A 26833-nucleotide genomic window follows, 5' to 3' on the forward strand; every position below is an offset into this window, starting at 1 on the left:
TGTAACATACCCGCGCCGTGTGTACCTGTGCACCCTACTAGTACTGTAACACATGTAATATAGATGTTCATTGTTAATATCACACATGTAATATAGACGCTGAAATATCGGCACTCCTCAGTGTAATATCTTACAGACGTTCCCCACATCATAGCACACATGTAATACAGATGCCCCAGTGTAATATCATACTTGTAATGCAGATGCTTCATGTGTAATATCACGCACATAATACAGACATGTCACATGTAATATCATACATAATACAGACGCTTCCCGTGTAATATATATAATAAACACATGTAATACAGATAGCCCCATGTTGGAGCCTGGGACCAGAGGCCACTTATGGGGGTATGTGGAAGTGACCATGGAGGGAGGGTCAGGATAGAGTTCACTGTCACGATTACATCCTGGGCAGGGGAGCGTGTGCTACGTTCAGATCATGTGATGAATTCCTGCACTCTGATTGGTCCCTTTTAGAGTATTTGGACCCATTTATAATTTCCATATATTTTAATAAAGGTACAAGAATTGGCAATATACAGAATTATTCCGGAAATGTCCTGCAAAAAACAATGATCAGCGTCGCATCCTCAACGCCTATCGGCTACGTCCCGCCATCTCCGAGCTCTCCGCCACTCGCTTTCTTCCTGGGACATTGAGGGAAGATTCGATGGCTGCCCGGATGCTCTCAGATGACTCTAGACGTGTCCTTGCCTCTGCCACCGAGCAGTTACGTAACAGACTCACTATGGCGACCGGCAGCACCTGTCAGGAAGATGAAGGGTTAATAGACCCCCGAAAAGAATCCGTGCATTTAAATGCCAGTCAGACCTGACAGTGGCACTTACAGGGTTAACAGCTGCGACCAGTGTGAGCGCTGATCACAGCTGTTGTCAGTGGGTGTCGGCTGTCAGAAACAGCCGACACCCACCCTGTATTTGGGGGGGATCGGCTCCATTGAAGCCCCGCAGCGGGAGAGCCTACATGTACGGCCAAAGCACCAAGGGGTTAAGGACTGCTCAAGAAGTTCTGCAGCGCTATGGGCCGGCTCTCTAGTAATAACTCCCACTTGTGATCTCTGACTCTCACCTTGTCCGTGGACATTGCAGCTCTAATGTGCTGTGAGGTTTCAGTGTTCCTGATCTGCTCACTCAGGGTCTGCTCTCCATAGATAGACTGCAGCAGGGTCTCTGTGCAGCGTGCATGGGGGTGCCCGGTCAGCCGCTGTGGGGATGATGGGGTAGACAGATGTTAAAAAGAGTATTATGTGCAGAAATCACCAGTATGATGACAGCTCCGGAGGCCTCACCTGCAGCACAGACACCGCCCTCTGGAAGTGCTTGGAATTGCAGATTGTGAAATCCACAATAAAGTTACGGTAAATCTTCCCTTTAAGAACATGAGCTCCGCTAGTAACCGTATCCAGAATCCACTTACTGCTCAGCTCCCGCTGGAACGTCTGCCGGGGGTGGAGTAAGAGGTCTATTACATACATGGCAAAAACATGAACAGAACCCATTGAAGAACATTCTGTAGAGTAGCAGGAGCATGTACAGAACTCATGAGAGAACAACCTACATACTGGAACTAGCAAGCACAGAACTGTAGGAGGACAACCTACATACTGGAACTAACAAGTACAGAACTCATGAGAGAAAAACCTGCATACTGGAACTAGCAAGCACAGAACCGTGGGAGGACAACCTACATACTAGAACCAGCAAGTACAGAACCTTGGGAGGACACCCTACATACTGGAACTAACAAGCACAGAACCATGGGAGGACTTCTTACATACTGGAACTAGCAAGCACAGAACCATGGACGTACACCTCCTTATACTGAAACCAGCAAGCATAGAACCTTGAAGGTTCAACCTACATACTGCAACTAGCAATCACAGAACCATAAAACTACATCCTACATACTGGAACTAGAAATCACAGAACCGTGGGAGGACACCCTACATACTGGAACTAGCAAGAACAGACCCGTGGGAGGACACTACATACTGCAACTAACAAGTACAGAACCATGGAAGTACACTCTACATACTGGAATTAGCAAGCACAGAACCGTGGCAGGACACACTACATGCAAAAACTAACAAGCACAGAACCGTGGGAGGACACCCTACATACTGTAACTAGCAAGCACAGAACCATTAAAGTACACCCTACATACTGGAACCAGGAAGCACAGAACCGTGGGAGGACACCCTTCATACTGGAACTAGCAATCACAGAGCCATGGTAAGACACCCTACATACTGCACCTAACAAGTACAGAACCATGGAAGTACACCCTACAGACAGCAACTAACAAGTACAGAACCATGGAAGTACACCCTACAGACAGCAACTAACAAGTACAGAACCACGGGAGGACATTACATACTGGAACTAGCAAGCACAGGTCCTTGGAAGGACACCCTACATATTGCAACTAACAGGCACAGAACCGTGGTAGGACAGCCCACATGCTGGAACAAGTAATCACAGAACCGTGGGAGGACACCCTACATACTGTAACTAGCCAGCACAGAACCATGGTAGTACACCCTACATACTGGAACCAGGAAGCACAGAACCTTGGAGGTACACCCTACATACTGGAACTAAAAATCACAGAACCGTGGGAGGACACCCTACATACTGCAACTAACAAGTACAGAACCATGGAAGTACACCCTACATACTGGGACTAGAAATCACAGAACCGTGGGAGGACACCGTACATACTGAAGCTAGCAAGCACACAACAGAGGCAGGACACCCTATATACAGGAACTTACAAGCACAGAACCGAGGAAGGACACCCTACATACCAGAACAAGTAATCACAGAACAGTGGCAGGACACCCTAGATACTGCAACTAACAAGTAGAGAACCATAGGAGGACACCCTACATACTGGAACTAGCAAGCACAGAACCATGGAAGTACACCCTACATATTGCAACTAACAAGTACAAAACCATAGGAGGACACTCTACATACTGGAACTAGCAAGCACAGAACTGTGGGGGGTTATCCTACATAATGCAACTAACAAGTACAGAACCCTGGGGAGTACACTGTACATACTGGAACTAGCAATCACAGAAGTGTGGGAGGACACCCTACATACTGGAACTAGCAAGCAAAGAACCATGGAAGTACACCCCACATACTGGAACTAGAAGTCACAGAACCATAAGAGGACACCCTACATACTGGAACAAGTAATCACAGAACAGTGGTAGGACACCCTACATACTGCAACTAACAAGTAGAGAACCATAGGAGGAAACTCTACATACTGGAACTAGCATGCACAGAACCATGGGAGGACACCCTATTTACTGGAACCAGGAATCACAGAACCTTGGGAGGACATCCTACATACTGGAACTAGCAAGCACAGAACCATGGAAGTACACCCCTCATTCTGAAATTAGAAATCACAGAACCGTGGTACGACACCCTACATACTCGAACTAACAAGTACAAAACCATGGGAGGGCACCCTAGATATTGTAACTAGCAAGCACAACCGTGGCAGGGCACTCTACATACTGGAACTAGCAAGGACAGAACCGCGGGAGTACACCTTACATACTGCAACTAACAAGTACAGGACTGTGGGAGGAAACTCTATATACTGGAACCAGCAATCACAGAACCTTGGGAGGACACCCTACATACTGCACCTAACAAGTACAGAACCATGGAAGTACACCCTTCATACTGCAACTTACAAGTACAGAACAGTGGGGGATCACGCTACATAATGGAGCTAGCAAGCACAGAACCTTGGGAGGACACCCCACATTCTGCAACTAACAGGCACAGAACCGTGGTAGGACAGCCCACATGCTGGAACAAGTAATCACAGAACCGTGGGAGGACACCCTACATACTGTAACTAGCAAGCACAGAACCATGGTGGTACACCCTACATACTGGAACCAGGAAGCACAGAACCTAGGAGGTACACCCTACATACTGGAACTAAAAATCACAGAACCATGGAAGTACACCCTACATACTGGGACTAGAAATCACAGAACCGTGGGAGGACACCGTACATACTGGAGCTAGCAAGCACACAACAGAGGCAGGACACCCTATATACAGGAACGTACAAGCACAGAACCGAGGAAGGACACCCTACATACCAGAACAAGTAATCACAGAACAGTGGCAGGACACCCTAGATATTGCAACTAACAAGTAGAGAACCATAGGAGGACACCCTACATACTGGAACTAGCAAGCACAGAACCATGGAAGTACACCCTACATATTGCAACTAACAAGTACAAAACCATAGGAGGACACTCTACATACTGGAACTAGCAAGCACAGAACTGTGGGAGGTTATCCTACATAATGCAACTAATAAGTACAGAACCGTGGGAGTACACTGTACATACTGGAACTACCAATCACAGAAGTGTGGGAGGACACCCTACATACTGGAACTAGTAAGCAAAGAACCATGGAAGTACACCCCACATACTGGAACTAGAAGTCACAGAACCATAAGAGGACACCCTACATACTGGAACAAGTAATCACAGAACAGTGGCAGGACACCCTACATACTGCAACTAACAAGTAGAGAACCATAGGAGGAAACTCTACATACTGGAACTAGCATGCACAGAACCATGGGAGGACACCCTATTTACTGGAACCAGGAATCACAGAACCTGGGGAGGACACCCTACATACTGGAACTAGCAAGCACAGAACCATGGAAGTACACCCCTCATTCTGAAATTAGAAATCACAGAACCGTGGTACGACACCCTACATACTCGAACTAACAAGTACAAAACCATGGGAGGGCACCCTAGATATTGAAACTAGCAAGCACAACCGTGGCAGGGCACTCTACATACTGGAACTAGCAAGGACAGAACCGCGGGAGTACACCTTACATACTGCAACTAACAAGTACAGAACCTTGGGAGGGCACCCTACATACTGCAACTAACAAGTACAAAACAGTGGGAGGAAACTCTATATACTGGAACCAGCAATCACAGAAGTGTGGGAGGACACCTGACATACAGGAACTAACAAGCACAGAACCATGGGAGGACACCCGACATACAGGAACTAACAAGCACAGAACCATGGGAGGACACCCTACTTACTGGAACTAGCAATCACAGAACCATGCAAGGACACCCTACATACTGGAACTAGCAAGCAAAAAAACATGGAAGTACACCCCACATACTGGAACTAGCAAGAAAAGAACCATGGAAGGACACCCTACATACTGGAACTAGCAAGCAAAGAACCATGGAATTACACTCCACATACTGGAACTAGAAGTCACAGAACCGTGGGAGGACACCCTACATACTGGAACTAGCAAGCACAGAACTATGGCAGGACACCCTACATACAGCAACTAGCAAGCACAGAACCATGGGAGGACACCCTACATACTGGAACTAGCAAGCACAGGACCTTGGGAGGGCACTGTACATACAGCAACCAACAAGCACAGACCCGTTGGAGGACAAGCTACATACAAGAACTAACAAGCACAGAACCGTGGGGGGACACCCTGCATACTGGAACTATCAAGCACAGGACCTTGGGAGGGCACTGTACATACAGCAACCAACAAGCACAGACCCGTTGGAGGACAAGCTACATACAAGAACTAACAAGCACAGAACCGTGGGGGGACACCCTGCATACTGGAACTATCAAGCACAGGACCTTGGGAGGACACCCTACATGCTAGAAAAAGAAACCTTGGGAGAACAGCATGGAAAGAACAGACACACAACTGCGAGAACAGCCTCCATACTGGAAAGAGCATGTAACACATTTTCAGACCTCCAGCACACTAGTGTGTTTTCTGTCCATGTGCTATCTGAGTAAAAGCAGACTAGACTCAGACATCACACAGCCCCATAAACAAAAAACAGCAACAGCGCAGTAGTCAGGCGCATTCTCCGTATTTCATAAGAGAATACAATTGGATTGTTTCAGTTTGGTTTTTGCAGACTTAAGAAAAAAATCTGGACACACGGACTGCATACAGAAATGTACATGTACAAAAAGCCTGCTGTTCGCAGATGCATCACAGTTGAGTCTTTTTAACGCCAGTGTGCACCTCGCCCCACTCACAGCAGCCTCTGCACATTGACCTCCTTCTTCCACCTAAGTAGAGATGGTGAACCTGGAGGAATATACCTGGATGAAGGCTCCCTCGTACTCCAGGAAGAGGATGGGCCATGTGATGACGATGGGGCTCGGAATCATCTTCTTGGTCGAGTTCTAGACATGAAGACACACAATGACGTCACTCATTCTGTATCTGACCCTGCATCCTAGCCTGCATCCGACCCTGTACTCAATCCTGTATCTGGTCCCGCATCTGATGTATCTGACCTTATATCTGATCCAGTATAGCATGTAGGCGGAGTCACCAGGTAAAATGGTCACCATGTCACAGACCAGTATAAGGATATGAAACATGGGCAGAGTCTTCAGTACAAGATATGATATGGTTAATGATGTGCTGTATGTGGAGGGAGGCTTTAACCTGAGCATAACCCAACATGGCTGCCGTATTTGGCGCTGGGTGACCAGTGTGTGGTGACAATGGTGCTTCACTGACCAGTAATGGTATATGTGTCACATTCCAGGCATACTGACCGGCAGGTACTGTCCGGCGGTGGCGTGGCATACGGCGTGGATATTTGATGTCTTCTCCTTTACTAATTCCACCAGTTTCTCCACCTCCTCGACCTCATCTGACAACAGAAAGGAGACTTCAGGCTACTATACCGTCAGTGGGGGCTATGACATGGACCGCCACATCGATGCCTTACCACTCTGTTTGACATTGACCGCCACACTGTCAACGTGGGTAGGGACTAATAAGCCACGCCCATATAATGAGAACTGACTCATGGGAAGTGGCATTGTATATAGCTGGATGTAGAGAGGGTCCCCCAGTAACAAGCTTGCCACCACATTTTGTCAGCTCCTGGACCAAGAGATGGGAGACTCACCATCAAGGGTGAACAGGAAGACTATAGTGTCCATCACCGATACTGTAGGAAGGATGCTCTTCATAAAGTCTTCATGTGAGACAGCAAACTCCGCACCCTGCAGAAAATTAGACTGTCACTGACCGGGAGAGAGACAACATGGAGACTGATGGTCATCAGGGAGTGTTGTCATGGGGATACACTATACGTCTGGCCACATTGCTGGGTCTGCATAGGAAGAGGCTAGAGTCCAGATGTTCTGGGACTTTTCCTGGTCCCTCGGTATTTACTACCGTCTGGTCACTGGGCCCCTCGGTATCTATCACCATCTGGTAACTGGGCCCCTCAGTATCTACACCGTCTGGTCACCGGGCCTCTCAGTATGTACCACCGTCTGGTCACCGGGTCCCTCGGTATCTACCACTATCTGGTCACCAGGCCCCTCGATATCTACCACCATCTGGTCACTGGGCCCCTCGGTATCTACCACCATCTGGTCACTGGGCCTCTCGGTATCTACCACCATCTGGTCACTGGGCCTCTCGGTATCTAGCACCGCCTGATCACCGGGCTCCTCGGTATCTACCACTGTCTGGTCACTGGGCCCCTTGTTATCTAGCACTGTCTGGTCTCTGGGGCCCTCGGTATCTAGCACTGTCTGGTCACCGGGCTCCTCGGTATCTACCACTGTCTGGTCTCTGGGGCCCTCAGTATCTACCACTGTCTGGTCTCTGGGGCCCTCAGTATCTACCACTGTCTGGTCTCTGGGGCCCTCAGTATCTAGCACTGTCTGGTCTCTGAGGCCCTTGGTATCTAGCACTGTCTGGTCTCTGAGGCCCTTGGTATCTAGCACTGTCTGGTCTCTGAGGCCCTCGGTATCTAGCACTGTCTGGTCTCTGAGGCCCTCGGTATCTAGCACTGTCTGGTCTCTGAGGCCCTCGGTATCTAGCACTGTCTGGTCTCTGAGGCCCTCGGTATCTAGCACTGTCTGGTCTCTGGGGCCCTCGGTATCTAGCACTGTCTGGTCTCTGGGGCCCTCGGTATCTAGCACTGTCTGGTCTCTGGGGCCCTCGGTATCTAGCACTGTCTGGTCTCTGGGGCCCTCGGTATCTAGCACTGTCTGGTCTCTGGGGCCCTCGGTATCTAGCACTGTCTGGTCTCTGGGGCCCTCGGTATCTAGCACTGTCTGGTCTCTGGGGCCCTCGGTATCTAGCACTGTCTGGTCTCTGGGGCCCTCGGTATCTAGCACTGTCTGGTCTCTGGGGCCCTCGGTATCTAGCACTGTCTGGTCACTGGGCCCCTTGTTATCTACCACTGTCTGGTCTCTGGGGCCCTCGGTATCTACCACTGTCTGGTCTCTGGGGCCCTCGGTATCTACCACTGTCTGGTCTCTGAGGCCCTTGGTATCTAGCACTGTCTGATCTCTGAGGCCCTCGGTATCTAGCACTGTCTGGTCACCGGGCCCCTCAGCTAACACAGGAGGTGGCAGTTGAGGTCCTACTATATCTGAGGCGCTCACCGGCGGTGTCAGCTCCCCCTCCTGGTTCTCCAGAGTGTGATATCCTCCATTAATGAAGCCCCGCACGTCTCGCCAGTCTAGGACCGGAAAGAGGAGGATTAGATACAAAAAATGCACAAATATCCAAGACTGAAAATCCACAAACAGATGACAAGTAGAACAGAGACAAGTCCTTGGAGACAGCAGATATCGTGTCTTCCTGGGTCCCTCACCTCGGGTGGCTGCACTGTGCAGAGTCCTCTATATTACACACTGTGATTATGGGGATATAATAATGCAGGCTTCCTCTTACCTGCATTATAGGAGGGGACACATTCTACCGCGTCCATGATGCCTACCAGGCCAAGCGTCGCCCAGCCCAGGATGTACAGGTGCCCCTTCTTCTGTAGACTGCAACAAGGACAGGGTCAGTAAAAGGACACAGAGCACCCCATGGTCACACTACACAAAGACAGAGGGGCCATGGAGCACCCTGGGGTCACACTACACACAGTCTTCTGTGACTGTTCCCAGCAAGAGAAACCAAGTAGTCCTGTAGATAGGATACCTTTTAATGGCTAACAAAAATACATGATGTTCCAGCAGCTTCTGAACCAACGCAGGGGTCTTCTTCAGGCTTAATAGATCCGAAGAGGCACGAATATATATATATATACACAAACTTATGACACGGCAGGCATATAAGACATATAAGTGTGTGTGTGTGTGTGTGTGTGTGTGTGTGTATGTGTGTGTGTATGTATGTATGTATATATATATATATATATATATAAACACACACATACTGCAATAGAACCATAAACATGTTTAAGCAGACACTGATAAGGGAGTAAAAGTTTTATGTTCCCTGAATTACTGTTGGGGGGTCTCCAGGCCAGCAGTCTTATCTGTGCTATAGATGTCTCATACCTCCCAGTCACCATAAATCCTTGTGAATAATTTAACTGTTTATTGAACGTGTCAAAAGATGTTATAAATTTATATTCCTCTATGGCTTTGTGACTTGAAATCACCCTTCAATATCATAACTCTCATATCTCCTATGTTGTGTCCATGACTAGAAAGGTGCTTGGCTGCAGGGAATTCTGTCTTTCTCTTTTTAATCATGTGGCAATGCAATCTCATCCTTGCTTTCAGTTTTTATCCCATTTCCCCAACCTAAAGCCCCCCAACTGGACATTACTGCCCCGGATCAGGTACACAACATCAGGCATGGAACAAGTGAATGTCCCGGGATCTTATAGTCCTGCTGTGTGTTGGGGATCTGTATCCTGTCTGCGGTCCGTACATGTCAGCAGGTCTTACAGCTCCTTACATTACAGGGATCTTATAGTCCTGCTGTGTGTTGGGGTTATGTATCCTGTCCGCGGTCCGTACATGTCAGCAGGTCTTACAGCTCCTTACATTACAGGGATCTTATAGTCCTGCTGTGTGTTGGGGTTATGTATCCTGTCTGCGGTCCGTACATGTCAGCAGGTCTTACAGCTCCTTATCTTACAGGGATCTTATAGTCCTGCTGTGTGTTGGGGTTATGTATCCTGTCTGCGGTCCGTACATGTCAGCAGGTCTTACAGCTCCTTACATTACAGGGATCTTATAGTCCTGCTGTGTGTTGGGGTTATGTATCCTGTCTGCGGTCCGTACATGTCAGCAGGTCTTGCAGCTCCTTACATTACAGGGATAAGTTCCTTTTTGTGTGGCGGAGGACAATGCGCTCCTTATTATAAAGGTCCTCAGATTTGGAGGTTGCCTGTAACACAGTGTTTGAGAGCGGGAAAGGAGTGAAATTCCATCTTCAGTGGTAGTTCTTGACCTAACACAGAGCCACATGGAAGCACCCTCAGCTTCCATGTAGCTGAAGATGGAAGAAGAGATATCCCGTAGCGAGTGGAGTCTGGATGTGAATGGAGTGAGTCCCAAGACCATATGAGAGAGCATTCCCTAGTATTTCTGTATATAGAGACCCATCGTACAGGTAGCAATTCATATCACAAGTTTTCCTATGCGTCTGTCCAACTCCAGGATCACCGTGTAGAGGTACGCTACTGAGTCACACCCATGCGCCTGCCGTGCGTGGTGTTTTCACTAATCCTATAAGTAAATAATTGTTGCCAGAGTGTCTGCGGAGTGACCCCTACCCCTTTTCCTCCTCTGGAGTGTTCCCAGTCCAGGAGTGGTACCGTACAGATATCGTGGACTGTACGACCGGTTTCATCCTGTGTATCCTCCCTGATCTCTAAGCTCTGTTCTGCTACACTTTGAAGAATTGTACCTGCATTGTTGTGAATAACTCTTTGCCTAAGTTACTTTAAGTAAAGTTATACCAGGCCCTAACCATTCCTGGGGACCCAAAGTATGATACACAAGTCTTTCTGTTTATTCTCTGCCGTGTAATATACCGGTGTGTGGGAACGGTGGCGTCATGAGCGATAACTTCTACCCCCATCCTCCTGTTTATTAGCATTTCCTATCCTAGGGGTGTCAAAGGTGGCCTGCAATCCTGCTCTGGCCTTTGCTGCGTGTCATCCCTCTGGGGACCAGAGCCTGGTATGTGCCACCATAACAAGCCAACACAACCCTCCCAGCTCTTCACATTAGTCAAGTGTCAAAAGTTGGCATATGAAAAGGTCCTACACGTAACTGGTTGTGTTACTCACCAGTGGTTTGAGGACACCTTCCACCCATCCTGAGATTCCTTCAGTGAGGGTACCCACACCTGAGATAATTGGCCTCCCTGGTTTGTCAGCTTTGTGTAGTTTGGGAAGCATGTAGAATACTCCAACCGTGGGGTTCTCTGGTATCAAGTCCAGAAGTCTTGTGGAGCCCACAGACAGACTTCTGGTGACCCTTCTTAATTCCCTGCCAGGCGCACCTTAAGGCCAATGGGGTTGCCTCTGTATTCGTGTTACAACTCACAAGATTCATCCTCACACACAATTATTTCCAGGATACCCAGAAATAACCAGAGCCACCAGGATACCAAGGAATTACCAGAGCCACCAGGAGACCCAGGAATCACCAGGGCCACCAGGATCCCCAGAAATCATCAGAGCCACCAGGATCTTCAGAAATCACCAGAGCCACCAGGATCCTCAGAAATAACCAGAGCCACCAGGATCCTCAGAAATAACCAGAGCCACCAGGATCCCCAGAAATCATCAGAGCCACCAGGATCCCCAGAAATCACCAGAGCCACCAGGATCCCCAGAAATCACCAGAGCCACCAGGAGACCCAGGAATCACCAGAGCCACCAGGAGACCCAGGAATCACCAGAGCCACCAGGAGACCCAGGAATCACCAGAGCCACCGGGATCCTCAGAAATCACCAGAGCCACCGGGATCCCCAGGAATCACCAGAGCCACCGGGATCCCCAGGAATCACCAGAGCCAGTGGGATCCCCAGGAATCACCAGAGCCACCGGGATCCCCAGGAATCACCAGAGCCACCGGGATCCCCAGGAATCACCAGAGCCACCGGGATCCCCAGGAATCACCAGAGCCACCGGGATCCCCAGGAATCACCAGAGCCACCGGGATCCCCAGGAATCACCAGAGCCACCGGGATCCCCAGGAATCACCAGAGCCACCAGGATACCCAGAAATCACCAGAGCCACTAGGAGACCCAGGAATCAGCAGAGCAACCAGGATACCCAGAAATCAACTACTCTGATCCACAGCTAGTGGTATTAAGGAAAACTGCAAAGACAGAATTCCGTGTGGCTGAGCACTTTACTAACCACGGACATGACATAGGAGATATGAGAGATTTGATATTGAAGGGTGATTTCAAGTCACAAAGCCATAGAAGAATTTAGTTGGGTGCTTTAGGTTGGGGAAATGGGATAAAAACTGAAAGCAAGGATGAGATTGCATTGCCACATGATTAAAAAGAGAAAGACAGAATTCCCTGCAGCCAAGCACCTTTCTAGTCATGGACACAACATAGGAGATATGAGAGTTATGATATTGAAGGGTGATTTCAAGTCACAGAACCATAGAGGAATATAAATTTATATCAACTTTTGAAACGTTCGATAAAGGGTTAAATTATTCACAAGGATTGATGGTGACCGGGAGGTATGAGACATCTATAGCACAGATAAGACTGCTGGCCTGGAGACCCCCCAACAGTAATTCAGGGACCAGAAAACCCTCACTCCCTTATCAGTGTCTCGGTAAACATGTTTGTCTTTCTGTTGCAGCATTCCTTTAAGTGCAAACCAATCACATCCATGTCTGTGTCTTGTCATAAGTATGTATGTATATGTGTATATATTATATACACACACACACACCTCTTCAGATGTATTCCATTATGCCTGAGGAAGACTCCTCTGAGGTTGGAAAGCTCACCATAACATCGTGCATTTCTGTTAACCAGTAAAAGGTATCATATCTACAGGACGACCTGGCTTATCTTGCTGGGAACAATCACGTTTTGCTCTACTGGAGACACCAGACCAAACCTTTGTTTTCATTATACCTAATGGATAGTCTTCTGTGACCACTGCTGCCATCTAGTGGTCAACGTTTCAACTACAGCAGGAATAGAGTTTATGGTGCTCTGATTCCACCTTCTGGTTGTGCCTGGTATCTGCATGTATTTGCTTTACAGAGTCAGCTCATTCCTCTCTGATGCCATCTGGCGGTGCAGGTGATAACTACACAATGTACTACAGTGAGGACTCTCATAACTCACCTTGTAGCTGATTGCTTGAGAAGTGCCGCAATTTTCTTGCTGTGGGAGTAGGTCACCTTGTGCGCCCTCTCATACGTCCTGAGAATCTCCAGGAGACACCTGCATACAGACAGAAGATGCCATCACAAGCGTGGACGCAGTCACTCATACCAGCTCAGGAGGTCTCAGCTCCCCCCCAAGACATTTCAGCCCACTACTCACTTCTCTGTCACCTCCACTTTGGAGCTGGCCTTGTGCGCTACCAGGAACAGAGTTTCCAGAAGGATCTTGGTGGCACTTCCACCCTTCATGCGCGAGGAGCCACAGAGACCTTCAGGCTGAGACATGGGGAAAAGAAAGGTGAAATCCTTCAAGATCTGAGACATCTTGTAATATAATTCTTCATCCAAAAGACAAAGGACAATTCCAAGGAGAAGCCAAGGAGGTCAGAAGACGTCTTACAATAATAGACCCAGCGATGTGGACTGTATGAGCAAACATGGGACCAGAAGACTAGAGGAGAGGATGGTAGTCCATGTGCACTTACCCCCACTGCAGGGTTCAGGACAAACGCCCGCTGGGCATCATGGAGGTTTTGCATCTGTTCTGCCACCTGCCGAAAGGTGGAGTCCCAGCCTTCAATCCTGTCATTCCTGGGAAGCAATGTCACTGATGAGAACCAAAGACATCTCCTGAGGCCACTGACCCTGGTGACTTCATTCATCCAGTCCTGCTGACTGCACCCAATTGACCTTGGTCCCTTCACCCACCTTACTCTCATCACATCACCCATCCAACCCTGCTCAATTTACCCACTTAATCTGGTTACTTCACCAAACCCATTTTGGTTACTTCACCCACACAGCCTGGGTCAGCTCACCCACTTGATCCTGGTCACTTTATCCACCCGACCCTGGTGACTGCACCCACCTCACCCTCCTCACATCACCCAGCCATCCCTGGTCTAATCATCCACCCAACTAGGGTCAGCTCACCTACCTTCTCCTGTCCCCTTCACCTACCTGGCCATGGAGACCGGATTAAACCCTACAAGGACTGGCAGGAACACATCCAGGTTCTTCATGCAATAGTCCAGCTGCCCAGCAATAAATGGAGCCTGTGGAGATACAGACAGGACTGAGAAGCGAAACAAGGAGGTCAGCAGGTCTTGTCTGTTGGACCACCAGATGTCGGGGACCGTGGGTGTATAAACATGTGCAATGATCTATCATGAGTATTTGCGGAGGGATTAGGTATGTTGGCATCCCCTCGCAGTCGCCATTAGACTCTTAGGGTTCAGTATCCAGAGAGGCTTCTATCTGCCTCCTGCCGGTCGCAGCGGGACGCGTAGGGTGCTGGTCATTCACGTACAAGTGGTCTCAACGTTGGGGTGCATGTACACTGGCGTTTTTATCGTGCATGTTTTGTACATTGTGAGACACCAGAAAATGAAATGGCACGTCATCTCCTCTGTGCAAAGTGGCCTTCAGAATGTGCGAAAAAACCTGCGCTGTAGAACCACAGCACGAATATTCATAGCAGTCTATAGAATACTACCAGGGGGTGCAGAATCTGCAGGGAGAAAGTCTGCGGTGTGGGTGAGGTCTTAAGCTGTTTACCTCCGCCTACATAAACACAACACCAGAACCAAGCTCATGGCATGATACAACACCAAAGCCAACCTAATAACATAAATACAACACCAGAACCAAGCTCATGGCAAGATACAACACCAGAGCCATCCTAATAACATGATACAACACCAGAGACAACCTAATAACATAAATACAACACCAGAACCAAGCTCATGGCATGATACAACACCAGAGCCATCCTAATAACATAAAAACAACACCAGAACCAAGCTCATGGCAAGATACAACACCAGAGCCATCCTAATAACATGATACAACACCAGAGCCAACCTAATAACATAAATACAACACCAGAACCAAGCTCATGGCATGATACAACACCAGAGCCATCCTAATAACATAAAAACAACACCAGAACCAAGCTCATGGCATGATACAACACCAGAGCCAACTCAATAACATAAATACAGCACTAGAAACAAGCTCATTACATAAAGTACCAGAACTAAACTCATAAGTACAGTACCAGAAACATGCACATAGCAGAAATATAACCCCAGGACCAAAATCACTGTTGTTACCACTTAAAGAAAAATGTCCATGCATTTTTTTATTGATGACTAGAGATGAGCGAGCATGCTTGTTTAGGGCGATTTCGCAATCGAGCATCGCTATTTTCGAGTACCTGACTACTCGGGTGAAAAGATTCGGGGGGCGCCGGGAGTGAGCGGGGGGTTGCAGAGGGGAGTGGGGGGGGGGGAGAGTGAGAGAGCTCCCCCCTGTTCCCCACTGCTATCCCCCACTCCACCACGCCACCCCCTCCCGGCGCCCCCCGAATCTTTTCACCCGAGTAGCCAGGTACTCGAAAATAGCGATGCTCGATTGTGAAATCACCCTTAATGAGTACGTTCGCTCATCTCTATTGATGACTTATCCTCAGGTGAAAATTGCATGTTTTTTTCAAAAGGAAAAAATTTTAAAATTGCATCGCACCTGCATGAAGCTTGCGTGGACGGGAGCCTCAGCATACACACAGCCTTAGCCAGCAGAGCAGGTATACGTGCCAGCTGCTATGCCTTGGCCTACTACCCAGTGATGCCACCCATTAGTATGGAGAATACTCACAGACAGGCTGCAGGATATCCCTATGAACACCACCTTCTTCTTCCCTTCACAGACCTGGAATCACAAGAATGTCAGGAGAATGAGAAGCAAAACCCAGTCTAAAGAAGGACAAGTGGGGTGATATCATTATGTTCATTTACTATCTTATTAAATACATTGTGTTGTATCAGGTGATGTAACAGGGGAAGAGTAGCAGGGGTGAGCGGTGCTCCTGCATGTTATAGTGATTCTGCCGCCATGTACTGAGCGCTGAAGCGAGGTCCCATCCACTACTTCGTTATTGGCGTAGTTGGCAGGATGGCACCAGTGGTGGCGGGTGGAGTCGTGAAGAACTTCCAGATACTACAGACATTGCAAAGTTGCCAGCGAACTGACATTAAGGCAGGGGAGGGGTGTATGTAAGAGGAGTGAGCAGTGCCCTACTCCCCTCTTACAGATTACAGCTGCTCTACTGCCATATACTGAGCTCCGGAGCGAGGTCCAATCCACCTGCTTCAATGCAACCCATAAAATAAAAAACTGTGCAAGAAGACACGAGGACACAGTGGTAATATGGAGGCAGCACAGAAGAGGACAGAATCAGAACTGAAATCCTTTACAATACATTCTGTTGTGATGTCCTGTTCAGGGTGATGCTATCACATTTAGTTCAATTTTTTTTGTGGCCACTAGATGTCAGCACAACACGCTGCATTCATGAAAACCACCTCACCTGACAGCCTGCTGCAAAACAGAAAATCATACATTGTGCTGACCCTGGAGGTGACGAGTACATGGTTCCTCCATTTGTTCACGCAAGAGAGAGAGACTGAGAGAACTGGATTCAAAGAGGGTGAACTAAGTGGAGAAGAGAGGAGGACGTGATATGTGCTTAGTTGGTAATGGGAGCACTTCTGCAAAGGTCCGACAGATAACTTAGACTGCGGATATACAAAAAGGAAAGAGTGACTTCTGGATACAAACTTGTTGAGGAGAGAATCTGAGAACTAAATGTTTTGCATATCAATACTGAAGACGGTTAAATGCCGCGAGTTGGAACTTCACAATTTTCATTTGCAAGTAAGTGTGAAACCGTACGCCTCTGGTTTTGAAAAAACTATTCCTTTGATTGTGGACGGTGATCATCAGAAAGGGGCATTGGCATCATGAAGACAAACATGTACTAAGCTAGGTTACGCACGGTTACTTATTATGGGACCTGTGGACGGCTGGGCCAGTTACCCTTCGGGCCCAGAAGGAGAAGATGGCAGAGGCACCCATGACAGAGTAAGTGTTTTTCTACCCCGCTGTCTACCCCAGCCCAGGGTCGGCTCTGCGCCACCACAATGACTTCTGCCTATTAGACCTGGTGCCCCAGGAGTCACTTACTCTCTGTAGCTCCTCTTGTCCCCGGGCAGGGTTGTCCTCAGGTGCTTCCTGTGCTGTCACAATAGATCTGTAGATAAAATAAGTTACCTAAAAAGTTCTGCTTCTGCCAGAATAAACAGTGAGTTCTACGTCACCGTGTCCCTCTTATCAGATGGGCCCGGAGCTGGGGACGCGATGGCTCCTACCTGTCCCCGCCTGCTATGATGTAGCTGTAACATGGGCTTTGGTGGAGGCCTCTCATCAGACGGTTGAAGGAATTCTGCATAAAATGAGTAAATCATGTGAGAGCAGAATACAGTGAGGGTGAAGCACAGTGGTTAGCGCTCCGGAGACCACGTCGGCTTCTCGCTGTCTCTAAGTTCTGCATGTTCTTGTGTTCCCTCCTCCCCAACTCCGAAATACAGATAACACAATGATCTTTACCCTCCTGTGCAGTTTAAGGCTTAAGATTTGAAAATGTGGGTCTACCCTTGAAAATACTCTGCACAGCCCTGAGCTAGCCCTGTACTAAGTTCTGACACTGCCCACCCCAGGATGTGGCACAGGACCAGCAGAGGAGGACCCAGAAGGGGTAAGATCTGGGGTCTGTTTTAACTATGAGGTTAGATCAGGGGGCCGGTGGGATTTATAATACAGGTGCCTTCTTTTGTGACAAAGGGGCCATTGGGCTACACCAGGCTCCAGGGCCCAGGTGTGACTGCTGCTTCTGCACCCACTATAGCTATGCCCCGGGCCAAACATGTTTTGGCAACAAACTGTGCAATCTTCAGGAGAAATTGCCAGAATGGTCTGACACCCTGAGCCTCAGTCTTTATATACAGGACATAGAACTGAACTATTGCTCCAAGGAAATGAAAGAGCCTTCTACCTTTCTGCAAAACTTGGAATATGAAGAGCCATAGTGCCCAGCACATTTAGTGGTAAATGAGAAGACTCACCGCGAGGAGTAATGCCAACCTCCCAGACGTGCCACATCCACTGAGAACTATGAGGCCATCTTCTGGACTCTGCAGGATATAGGAAAGGACATATATCATCTTGGGTACAGCAGTATTTACTATATACAAGTCATCGTTCCCTCCAGCTGAGATTACCTCTATGATCTGTTGCACCTTCTTAGCAATATCTGCCACTGTCTTCAGGATAGACTCGCTGTACAACCTCTAGAGAGTACAGGGTTAAAGTCAGGTTAATATTACAATAAGTTTTAGAAATTCTAGAGCTGGAAATCTCCATGAGTCTAGTGAGCAGAGACTGAGGTGAGGACTCATAACTTGTCTACTGCCACACATGTCCTCAGTATAATGTATATGGTGCGTCTAGCCCATCGCTCATGTAGACATGAGGATATGGCTCAGCCGCATCCATGATCAGTATGTGGAGGCTCCAGTAGATCATCAGACCTTCTACAGAACTCACTTCTACAAGAGCAACCTTGACTGACTATAAATATCTTATGTTCCTACAGGAGGCGGCACATTTTATTTTCGTTCTTTCTTGCTCAAGAGGAACAAAGAAACGCTCCTTCTCCCTAATGGATCTAGTCTTGCCAGCTGCATTGTTCTCATCCCTCATCACCTTGATTTTTGTTGTTATACTTCACCTGGTTCTTTTCTCTCATCTCTCCCTCTTGTCCTTGATTCTCCTCTCTCATCATTCACCCTTTGGGTTCATTCTGGTTCTTTCCATCTCTCATTCCCAGTCTTCTCTCAGCATCACCTCCTAATTCTCCTCTCGTCCTTTACCCAGCTGGCCACCATCTCTCATGCACATAGTTCTCTCTTGGTCTGCCCTCCTAGTTCTCCTCTCACCCCTCATCCCCAGTTTTCTCCCATTCCTCACCCCCATTGCCCTGCCATTGCACATGATTTTTTTTCTCTTGGCTTCACTAGTTGATTCTCTTCTTATCCTCCACCCCCTTTTTTCTCTGACCCCTGACATCTTAATTTTCCTCTTGACCTATACTCCCATGGCCTCCAATCTCTCATGTCCGTGGTTCTCTCTGTCTCACATCCCGGTTCTCCTCTTATCCCTCACCCCCTTGGTCACCCCATCTCTCACGCCCATAATTTTCTCTCATACCTGAAGTCCTGGTACTCCTCTTATCCCTTACTCCCTTGGCTTCCATCTTCCATGCCCATCATTTTCTCTCTTTTGGCTTCACCTCTTGGTTCTCCTCTTGTCTCTTATCTCATAGGCCCCCATCTCTCATGTCCATGGTTCTCTTTTGGCCTCATCTTCTAGTTCTCTTCATGTTCCTCACCCAGAGAGCCCCTTCTCTCATGCCTATGGTTCTCTTTTATCCCTGACCTCCTGGTTCTTCTCTTGTCTGTCTTTGGCTGCTGCATCTCTCATGCCCATTATTTTCTCCATCTTAGCCTCATCTTCTGGTTCTCATCTCACCACTTATTCCCTTGGTTCACCCATCTCTTATGCCCTTAGTTCTCTCTTGGTCCGACCTCTTCTCATCCCCAGTTGTCTCCTATTCCTCACCCTCATAACCCTTCCATCTCTCGTGCTCATGATTTTCTTTCTCTTGGCTTCAGTAGCTGGTCCTCTTCTTGTCCTCCATCCCTATTTTTCTCTTATCCCTGACATGCTGATTCTCCTCTTATGCCATATCCCATGGCCTCCAATCTCTCATGCCCGTGGTTCTCTTTCTGCCTCTTCTTCTGGTTCTCTCATCCCTCACCACCTTGACAACCACATCTCTCATGTCCATGGTTTTCTCTCATCCCTGAAGTCTTGGTTCTCCTCTTGTCTCCTTGGTCCCCTCATGTCTCATGCCCATGGTTCACACTTTGCTTCACCTCCTGATTGTCTTCCAATTCCTCACCTCCTTTGCCATCAGTCTTTCATGCATATGGGTCTTTCCTTCAGCCTCACCTCCTGGTTCTCCTCTGCTTCCTCAGCTTATTTGCTCTCTATCTCTCTTGCCCATGGTTCTTTCTCTGATGTCCTGGTTCTCGCCTTGTCTTTCATCTGATTGGTCACCCTATTTCAGCCTCACCTCCTGATTTTCCCCTGGTTCCTCATTGCCTTAGTCCTCCTATCTCTCATGCCTATGTTTCTCTTTTGACCTCACCTCTTGATTTGCCTCTTATCCCTCACCCCATAGGTCCCTTCTAACTTTCATGATAATGATTCTCTCTTCCTGGTTCTCATCTCGCCCTTCATCTCCTTGGTTATCCCACCTCTCATGCCCATGATTTTCTCTCATCCCTGACCTAATTCTCCTCTTGTCATTCATCCCCTAGGTCCCCTCATATCTGATGCCCATGGTTCATAATTGGCCTAACCGCTTGGTTCTCTTCTGATTCCTCGGCTCCTTTGCCCTCCATCTTTCATGCCTAAGCTTCTTTCTTTGAGCCTCACCTCCTGGTTTTCTTCTGGTTCCTCATTCCCTTAGTCCTCCCATCTCTCATGCCTATGGTTCTCTCTCAGCCTCACCTCTTGCTTCTCCTTTCACTCCACGCACCTGATAATTGATGATGGTCTCATCCTCCTCCTGGAAGATCTCAGCATCACAGTCTCGTAGGAGCTGGACCAGAGTGTTGGGGTCGGCTTTGTCCAGTTCTCTGGTAATAGGATTGGACTTTTCACTGATTGGTAGAGACTCCTCATAGCCAGCCAGCTAGACAGACATGGGGGACATGTGAGCTCCGCTGTCCACCATCCACCAGATTTCTTTGTAGCATATAATAATTCAAATATTAGAGGTTAAAATGTGACAGATGCTTATATTTACCTCCCACTTCCCGGGGTCTGGAGTATCGATGACGTGTTTGTATCTGCGGGACCCTCTCATGGCTGCGATGTAAAACAGTCTCTGTAAAAGGATACAGACAGAAGAAAAAGAGTAAAACAAGGTCTGAAGCTTTGTCTGCCATGATATCTAAGACTGGAAAACTCAATACTAGTAACTGTCAGGACCAAATCACTCTCCGGATGTCCAGGAATATCAGGGAGCACTGTGTCAGAAAAGAGAAAACAGAAATAACCCCGACACCTGCTGTTCACAACCAGAAGCCTGATCTGGTCACAGGACCCCAGGAGTCTCCTGAACCCTCCAAATCATCCCCCATTATCATACCTACAGGGAGAGCTGGAGAGGAACGAGAAGACAAGATCAAATCCAGGAGAATTCTTCACAAAGGGGTCAATGCTGCAACGTGAAATGGGGGCAGCAGGGGGCAGTCTCTGCTACCAACATATGGTCCATGGAGAGTGGAGAAGCCTGGTCACTCCAATGTGCTGCTGGTAGTTTAAAGAACTCCTTTCCTTCAAAACGATATGCAGTCTATCACCCCCAACTCCAAGAAAACCTGCACCCTAGTAATCCAGGATAGCACCCCCCCAATGCCAAGAGAACCTGCACCCCAGTAATCCAGGATAGCACCCCCCAACGCCAAGAGAGCCTGCACCCCAGTAATCTAGGATAACACCCCACACGCTGAGAGAGCATGCACCTAATAATGCAGGATAGCACCCCCCAATGCCAAAAGACCCTGTACCCCAGTAATCCAGGGTAGCACCCCACACGCTGAGAGAGCCTGCACCCCAGTAATATAGGATAACACCCCACACGCTGAGAGAGCATGCACCTAATAATGCAGGATAGCACCCCCGACGCCAAGAGAACCTGTACCCCAGTAATCCAGAATAGCGCCCCCCAACGCCAAGAGAGCCTGTACCCCAGTAATCCAGGATAGCACCTCCTGACACCAACAGAGCCTACACAACAGTAATCCAGGATAGCACCCCACGACGCCAAGAGAACCTGCACCCCAGTAATCCAGGATAGCACCCCCAACTCCAAGACAACTTCCCCTCTAGTAATCCAGGATAGCACCCCACACACCAAGAGAGCCTGCACCCCAGTAATCCAGGATAGCACCCCCAACTCCAAGACAACTTTCCCCCCTAGTAATCCAGGATAGAACCCCCTGACGCCAAGAGAAGCTGCACGCCAGTAATCCAGGATAACACCCCACACGCTGAGAGAGAGCATTTACCTATTAATGCAGGATAGCACCCCTTGATGCCAAGAGAGCCTGCACCCCAGTAATGCAGGATAGCACCCCCCAACACCAAGAGAACCTGTGCCCTAGTAATCCAGGATGACATCCCACGACGCCAAGAGAGCCTGCACTCTAGTAATCCAGGATAGCACCCCCAATGCCAAGAGAGCCTGCACCCCAGTAATCCAGGATAGCACCCCCCAAATACAAGACAACTTCCCCCCTAGTAATCCAGGATAGCACCCCTCGACGCCAAGAGAGCCTGCACCCCAGTAATCCAGGATAAAACCCCCCGACGCTAAGAGAGCCTGCACCCCAGTAATCCAGGATAGCACCCCCCGACGCTAAGATAGACGGCACCCTAGTAGCCCAGGATAGCACCCCCGATGCCAAGAGAGCCTGCACCCCAGTAATCCAGGGTAGCACCCCCCAATGCCAAGAGAACCTGCACCCCAGTAATCCAGGATAGCACCCCCTAACGCCAAGAGAGCCTGCACCCCAGTAATCCAGGATAGCACCTCCCGACACCAAGAGAACCTGTGCCCCAGTAATCCAGGATAGCACCTCCTGACACCAAGAGAAACTGCACCCCAGTAATCCAGGATAGCACCCCCAACACCAAGACAACCTTCCCCCCTAGAAATCCAGGATAACACCCCCAACTGCAAAAGAACCTGTGCCCCAGTAATCCAGGATAGCACCCCCCCAACGCCAAGAGAACCTGCACCCCAGTAATCCAGGATAGCACCCCCAACTCTAAGAGAATCTACACCCTAGTAATCCAGGATAGCACCCCCAACTCTAAGAGAACCTGCACCCTAGTAACCCAGGATAGCACCCTCGACGCCAAGAGAAGCTGCACCCCAGAAATCCAGGATAGCACCCCCAACTCCAAGAGAACCTGTGCCCCAGTAATGTAGGATAGCACCCCCTACACCTAGAGAAGCTGCACCCCAGTAATCCAGGATAGCACCCCACACGCTGAGAGAGCATTCACCTAATAATGCAGGATAGCACCCCCCAATGCCAAGAGAGCCTGCACCCCAGTAATCCAGAATAGCACCCCCCGACGCCAAGAGAGCCTACACAACAGTAATCCAGGATAGCACCCCCCGATGCTAAGAGAGCCTACACAACAGTAATCCAGGATAGCACCCCCCGACGCCAAGAGAGCATGCACCTAATAATGCAGGATAGCACCCCCAATGCCAAGAGAGCCTGCACCCCAGAATTCCAGGATAACACCCCACACGCTGAGAGAGCATTCACCTAATAATGCAGGATAGCACCCCCCAATGCCAAGAGAGTTTGCACCCCATTAATCCAGGATAGCACCCCCGACGCTGAAAGAAGTTGCACCCTGATAATCCAGGACTTCACCCCTTTCTCTGGTAGAATGAGCCCCCAGTGAGCCTAGGTATCACCCCTTAGGGCGGCTTCACACCAGCGTGTTTGCATGTACATTTGTATGCACAAAGTCAGCGAGCGCACCGCACAGATAACAGACCCCTTGGTTGTCAATGGGCTCATTCTCTTTTCACTCGTGCGCGCTCATTTGAGCTGGCTGTGTCGTGCGCCCATGTGAGTGGTAGCAGTCTCCGCAAAGAGTACAGCTAAATGCGCAGATCCTCACACAATACTGCGATGTTCACAGTGCAAAAAAAGTTGCGCTGCCGTGTGTGTTTTGCGCTTATTCTTGAGTGAAGCCACAGTTAGGTCAGACACACCGGCGTGTTTTTGTCTTGTTTTGTGCCCTGGAAAATCACGGCCGCAAAACAGGACGATCCGAAACAGCTGATTTCAATAGTTTTGTTGTCACTAGCGGGATTCTTGCACGTTAATAAAACACGCGGAAAAAAATATAGTACTTGCCTCATCTTTCTCGCATGTAGTTTTCTGTTTTTTCCGTATTCACTACATTTTTTACATGCGCTAAAGTAATGCAGAGGTGGCCTCTGTGCGGCAGCGGCCCTTCTGTTGAGGCGGCCTCTGTGCGGCAGCGGCCCTTCTGCTGAGGTGGCCTCTGGGCAGCAGCGGCCCTTCTGTTGAGGCAGCCTCTGTGCGGCAGCGGCCCTTCTGCTGAGGCGGCCTCTGTGCGGCAGCGGCCCTTCTGCTGAGGCGGCCTCTGTGCGGCAGCGGCCCTTCTGCTGAGGCAGCCTCTGTGCAGCAGCGGCCCTTCTGCTGAGGCAGCCTCTGTGCGGCAGCGGCCCTTCTGCTGAGGCAGCCTCTGTGCGGCAGCGGCCCTTCTGCTGAGGCAGCCTCTGTGCGGCAGCGGCCCTTCTGCTGAGGCGGCCTCTGTGCGGCAGCGGCCCTTCTGCTGAGGCGGCCTCTGTGCGGCAGCGGCCCTTCTGCTGAGGCGGCCTCTGTGCGGCAGAGGCCCTTCTGTTGAGGCGGCCTCTGTGTGGCAGTGACCCTTCTGTTGAGGCGGCCTCTGGGCAGCAGCGGCCCTTCTGTTGAGGCGGCCTCTGGGCAGCAGCGGCCCTTCTGTTGAGGCGGCCTCTGGGCGGCAGCGGCCCTTCTGTTGAGGCGGCCTCTGGGCGGCAGTGGCCCTTCTGTTGAGGCGGCTCTCTGTGCGGCACCGGCCCTTCTGTTGAGGCGGCCTCTGTGCGGCAGCAGCCCTTCTGTTGAGGCGGTCTCTGTGTGGCAGCGGCCCTTCTGTTGAGGCAGCCTCTGTGCGGCAGCGGCCCTTCTGTTGAGGCAGCCTCTGTGCGGCAGCGGCCCTTCTGTTGAGGCGGCCTCTGTGCGGCAGCGGCCCTTCTGTTGAGGCGGCCTCTGTGCGGCAGCGGCCCTTCTGTTGAGGCGGCCTCTGTGCGGCAGCGGCCCTTCTGCTGAGGCGGCCTCTGTGCGGCAGCGGCCCTTCTGCTGAGGCAGCCTCTGTGCGGCAGCGGCCCTACTGTTGTGGTGGCCTCTGTGCGGCAGTGGCCCTTCTGCTGAGGCAGCCTCTGTGCGGCAGTGGCCCTTCTGCTGGGGCGGCCTCTGTGCGGCAGCGGCCCTACTGTTGAGGTGGCCTCTGTGCGGCAGTGGCCCTTCTGCTGAGGCAGCCTCTGTACTTCCTTTCTGTGCACCAAAATAAAGATGCTGCAGTTTTTTCAAATACATTTCAGAATACACCAATCAAACCCAACGTTGCTCTATACTGTCCGTGTATATGCACAATACGGACCCAAACTACGCCCGCGTTATCCCTGAGGGCTAAAACGGACCGGCACTCGCCACTACGATGCATATTTGCGCATGAACCATTCACATTTTGCCCTATTGCACACAGGTAAAAAAAAGCTGAAAAATAGGTTCTGCCGTATTTTTTCTCACACGTAGAAAAACTAAATGCGAGAAGGATACGTTGAGTCCTATTTTCTTGCATGAGAATCCCGTTAGTAAAAATTGAAGCCACTGAAATCGATGGTTTTGTTATGTTTCGCGGCGATGATTTTCATACCATATTAGTTCCTTACGTGAAGATCCCAATAGTATAAGCGCTCTGTAGATCATAGAGCAGCCTGCTCGCCGTATCCATATCTCACGTCTTCTGCCCCCCAACAGCTCTACATGCCGTCCTGCAGCCGGCTGATTTCTGCTATCCTCCAACCATTTCATATCTACTGTAATCCAACAATCCCGACACCTCAGCATATCTGCCTTCCACCAACCATCTCCTCTGCTGTCCTGCAACATCCCTAATCTACTTAATGGCCAACAATTTGTTATCTTCTAACCATCTCATGTTGACTGTTCTCCACCCATGCCATATGTAAAGTCCTCCAATAATTCCATATCTACTTTACTTCAACCATCTCAAATTTACTGTCCTCCAGCGATCTCATATCCACTCCCCTCGAAACCTCTCACGTCCAGTGTCCTCCACCCATATTATATCCAGTGTCCTCCAACTACCTCATACTGTTTCTACTATGCTCCAACCATCCCATATCTACATCACCAACCATCTCATGTCCACTGTCCTCCACCCATACCATATCTAAGGTCCTCCAACCATCCCGTATCTACTTTACTCCAACCATTTCATATTTATTATACTCCAACAAGTTCATACCACTTTCCTTCATCCAGCTCATATCTACTGCCTTCCACCCATCTGCGGTATAGCGCTGCGCAATATGTTGCCGCTAAACAAATTATTGTTATTATATCTCTCAAAAACACGATCCGTGAACCTCGTGTCATGAGTGCAGACCATTGTGATGCTGCATTCTCACTCTTAGGGCTCACACTCACCTGCGATAGTGTTTTTGCGGTTTTGCGATGCTGCGTTTTTTTGTATGACATTGAAATGCGTTGAGTCTAATGTAGCGGTGCTCATTTGTGATGTTTTCTGCGAGGTTGTGTTTTTTCTCGCGTGCTATGGTTCTATTTCCTTGCGATGTGCCATTTTCTTCTCGCCCATGTAAGTCAATGGAGTGCTGTAATATGGCATCGCAAAACGGATAATGCGTGCGAGAAGGCGATGCGATGGGGCTATGTTTTCTGTGTGGATTAGTGACTAAAGGGA

The 26833-nt window shown here is 49.3% G+C and overlaps 1 protein-coding gene across 1 annotated transcript; it reads right to left on the bottom strand.

Moving 5' to 3' along the window:
• On the bottom strand, positions 1-21125 carry GCKR (glucokinase regulator). Its single transcript, XM_066589136.1, has 19 exons — positions 21051-21125; positions 20781-20936; positions 18397-18465; positions 18241-18309; positions 17488-17561; positions 17303-17369; positions 15935-15988; positions 14237-14331; positions 13762-13867; positions 13437-13552; positions 13236-13334; positions 8827-8924; positions 8535-8611; positions 7037-7133; positions 6678-6775; positions 6213-6296; positions 1316-1465; positions 1096-1230; positions 1-771 (listed from the first exon to the last, which is right to left on the bottom strand). Exons 1-19 carry the CDS (start codon positions 21108-21110, stop codon positions 604-606), a joined length of 1872 nt encoding a protein of 623 aa, XP_066445233.1. The 5' UTR covers positions 21111-21125; the 3' UTR covers positions 1-603.
• Positions 21126-26833: the final 5708 nt, after the last annotated feature.

Source organism: Eleutherodactylus coqui, chromosome 1, assembly GCF_035609145.1.
Source record: "Eleutherodactylus coqui strain aEleCoq1 chromosome 1, aEleCoq1.hap1, whole genome shotgun sequence".
Classification (NCBI taxonomy): Eukaryota; Metazoa; Chordata; class Amphibia; order Anura; family Eleutherodactylidae; genus Eleutherodactylus; species Eleutherodactylus coqui.

Excerpts from the sequence above, each read along its gene's own strand:
- GCKR (XM_066589136.1), bottom strand. The coding sequence starts at position 21,110 with ATGAGAGGGTCCCGCAGATACAAACACGTCATCGATACTCCAGACCCC. Across the intron at positions 18,466-20,780 it reads AGACCATCATCAATTATCAG|AGGTTGTACAGCGAGTCTAT; the intron begins GTGCGTGGAGTG and ends TGTACTCTCTAG. Across the intron at positions 772-1,095 it reads CTGCAATGTCCACGGACAAG|GTGCTGCCGGTCGCCATAGT; the intron begins GTGAGAGTCAGA and ends TCTTCCTGACAG.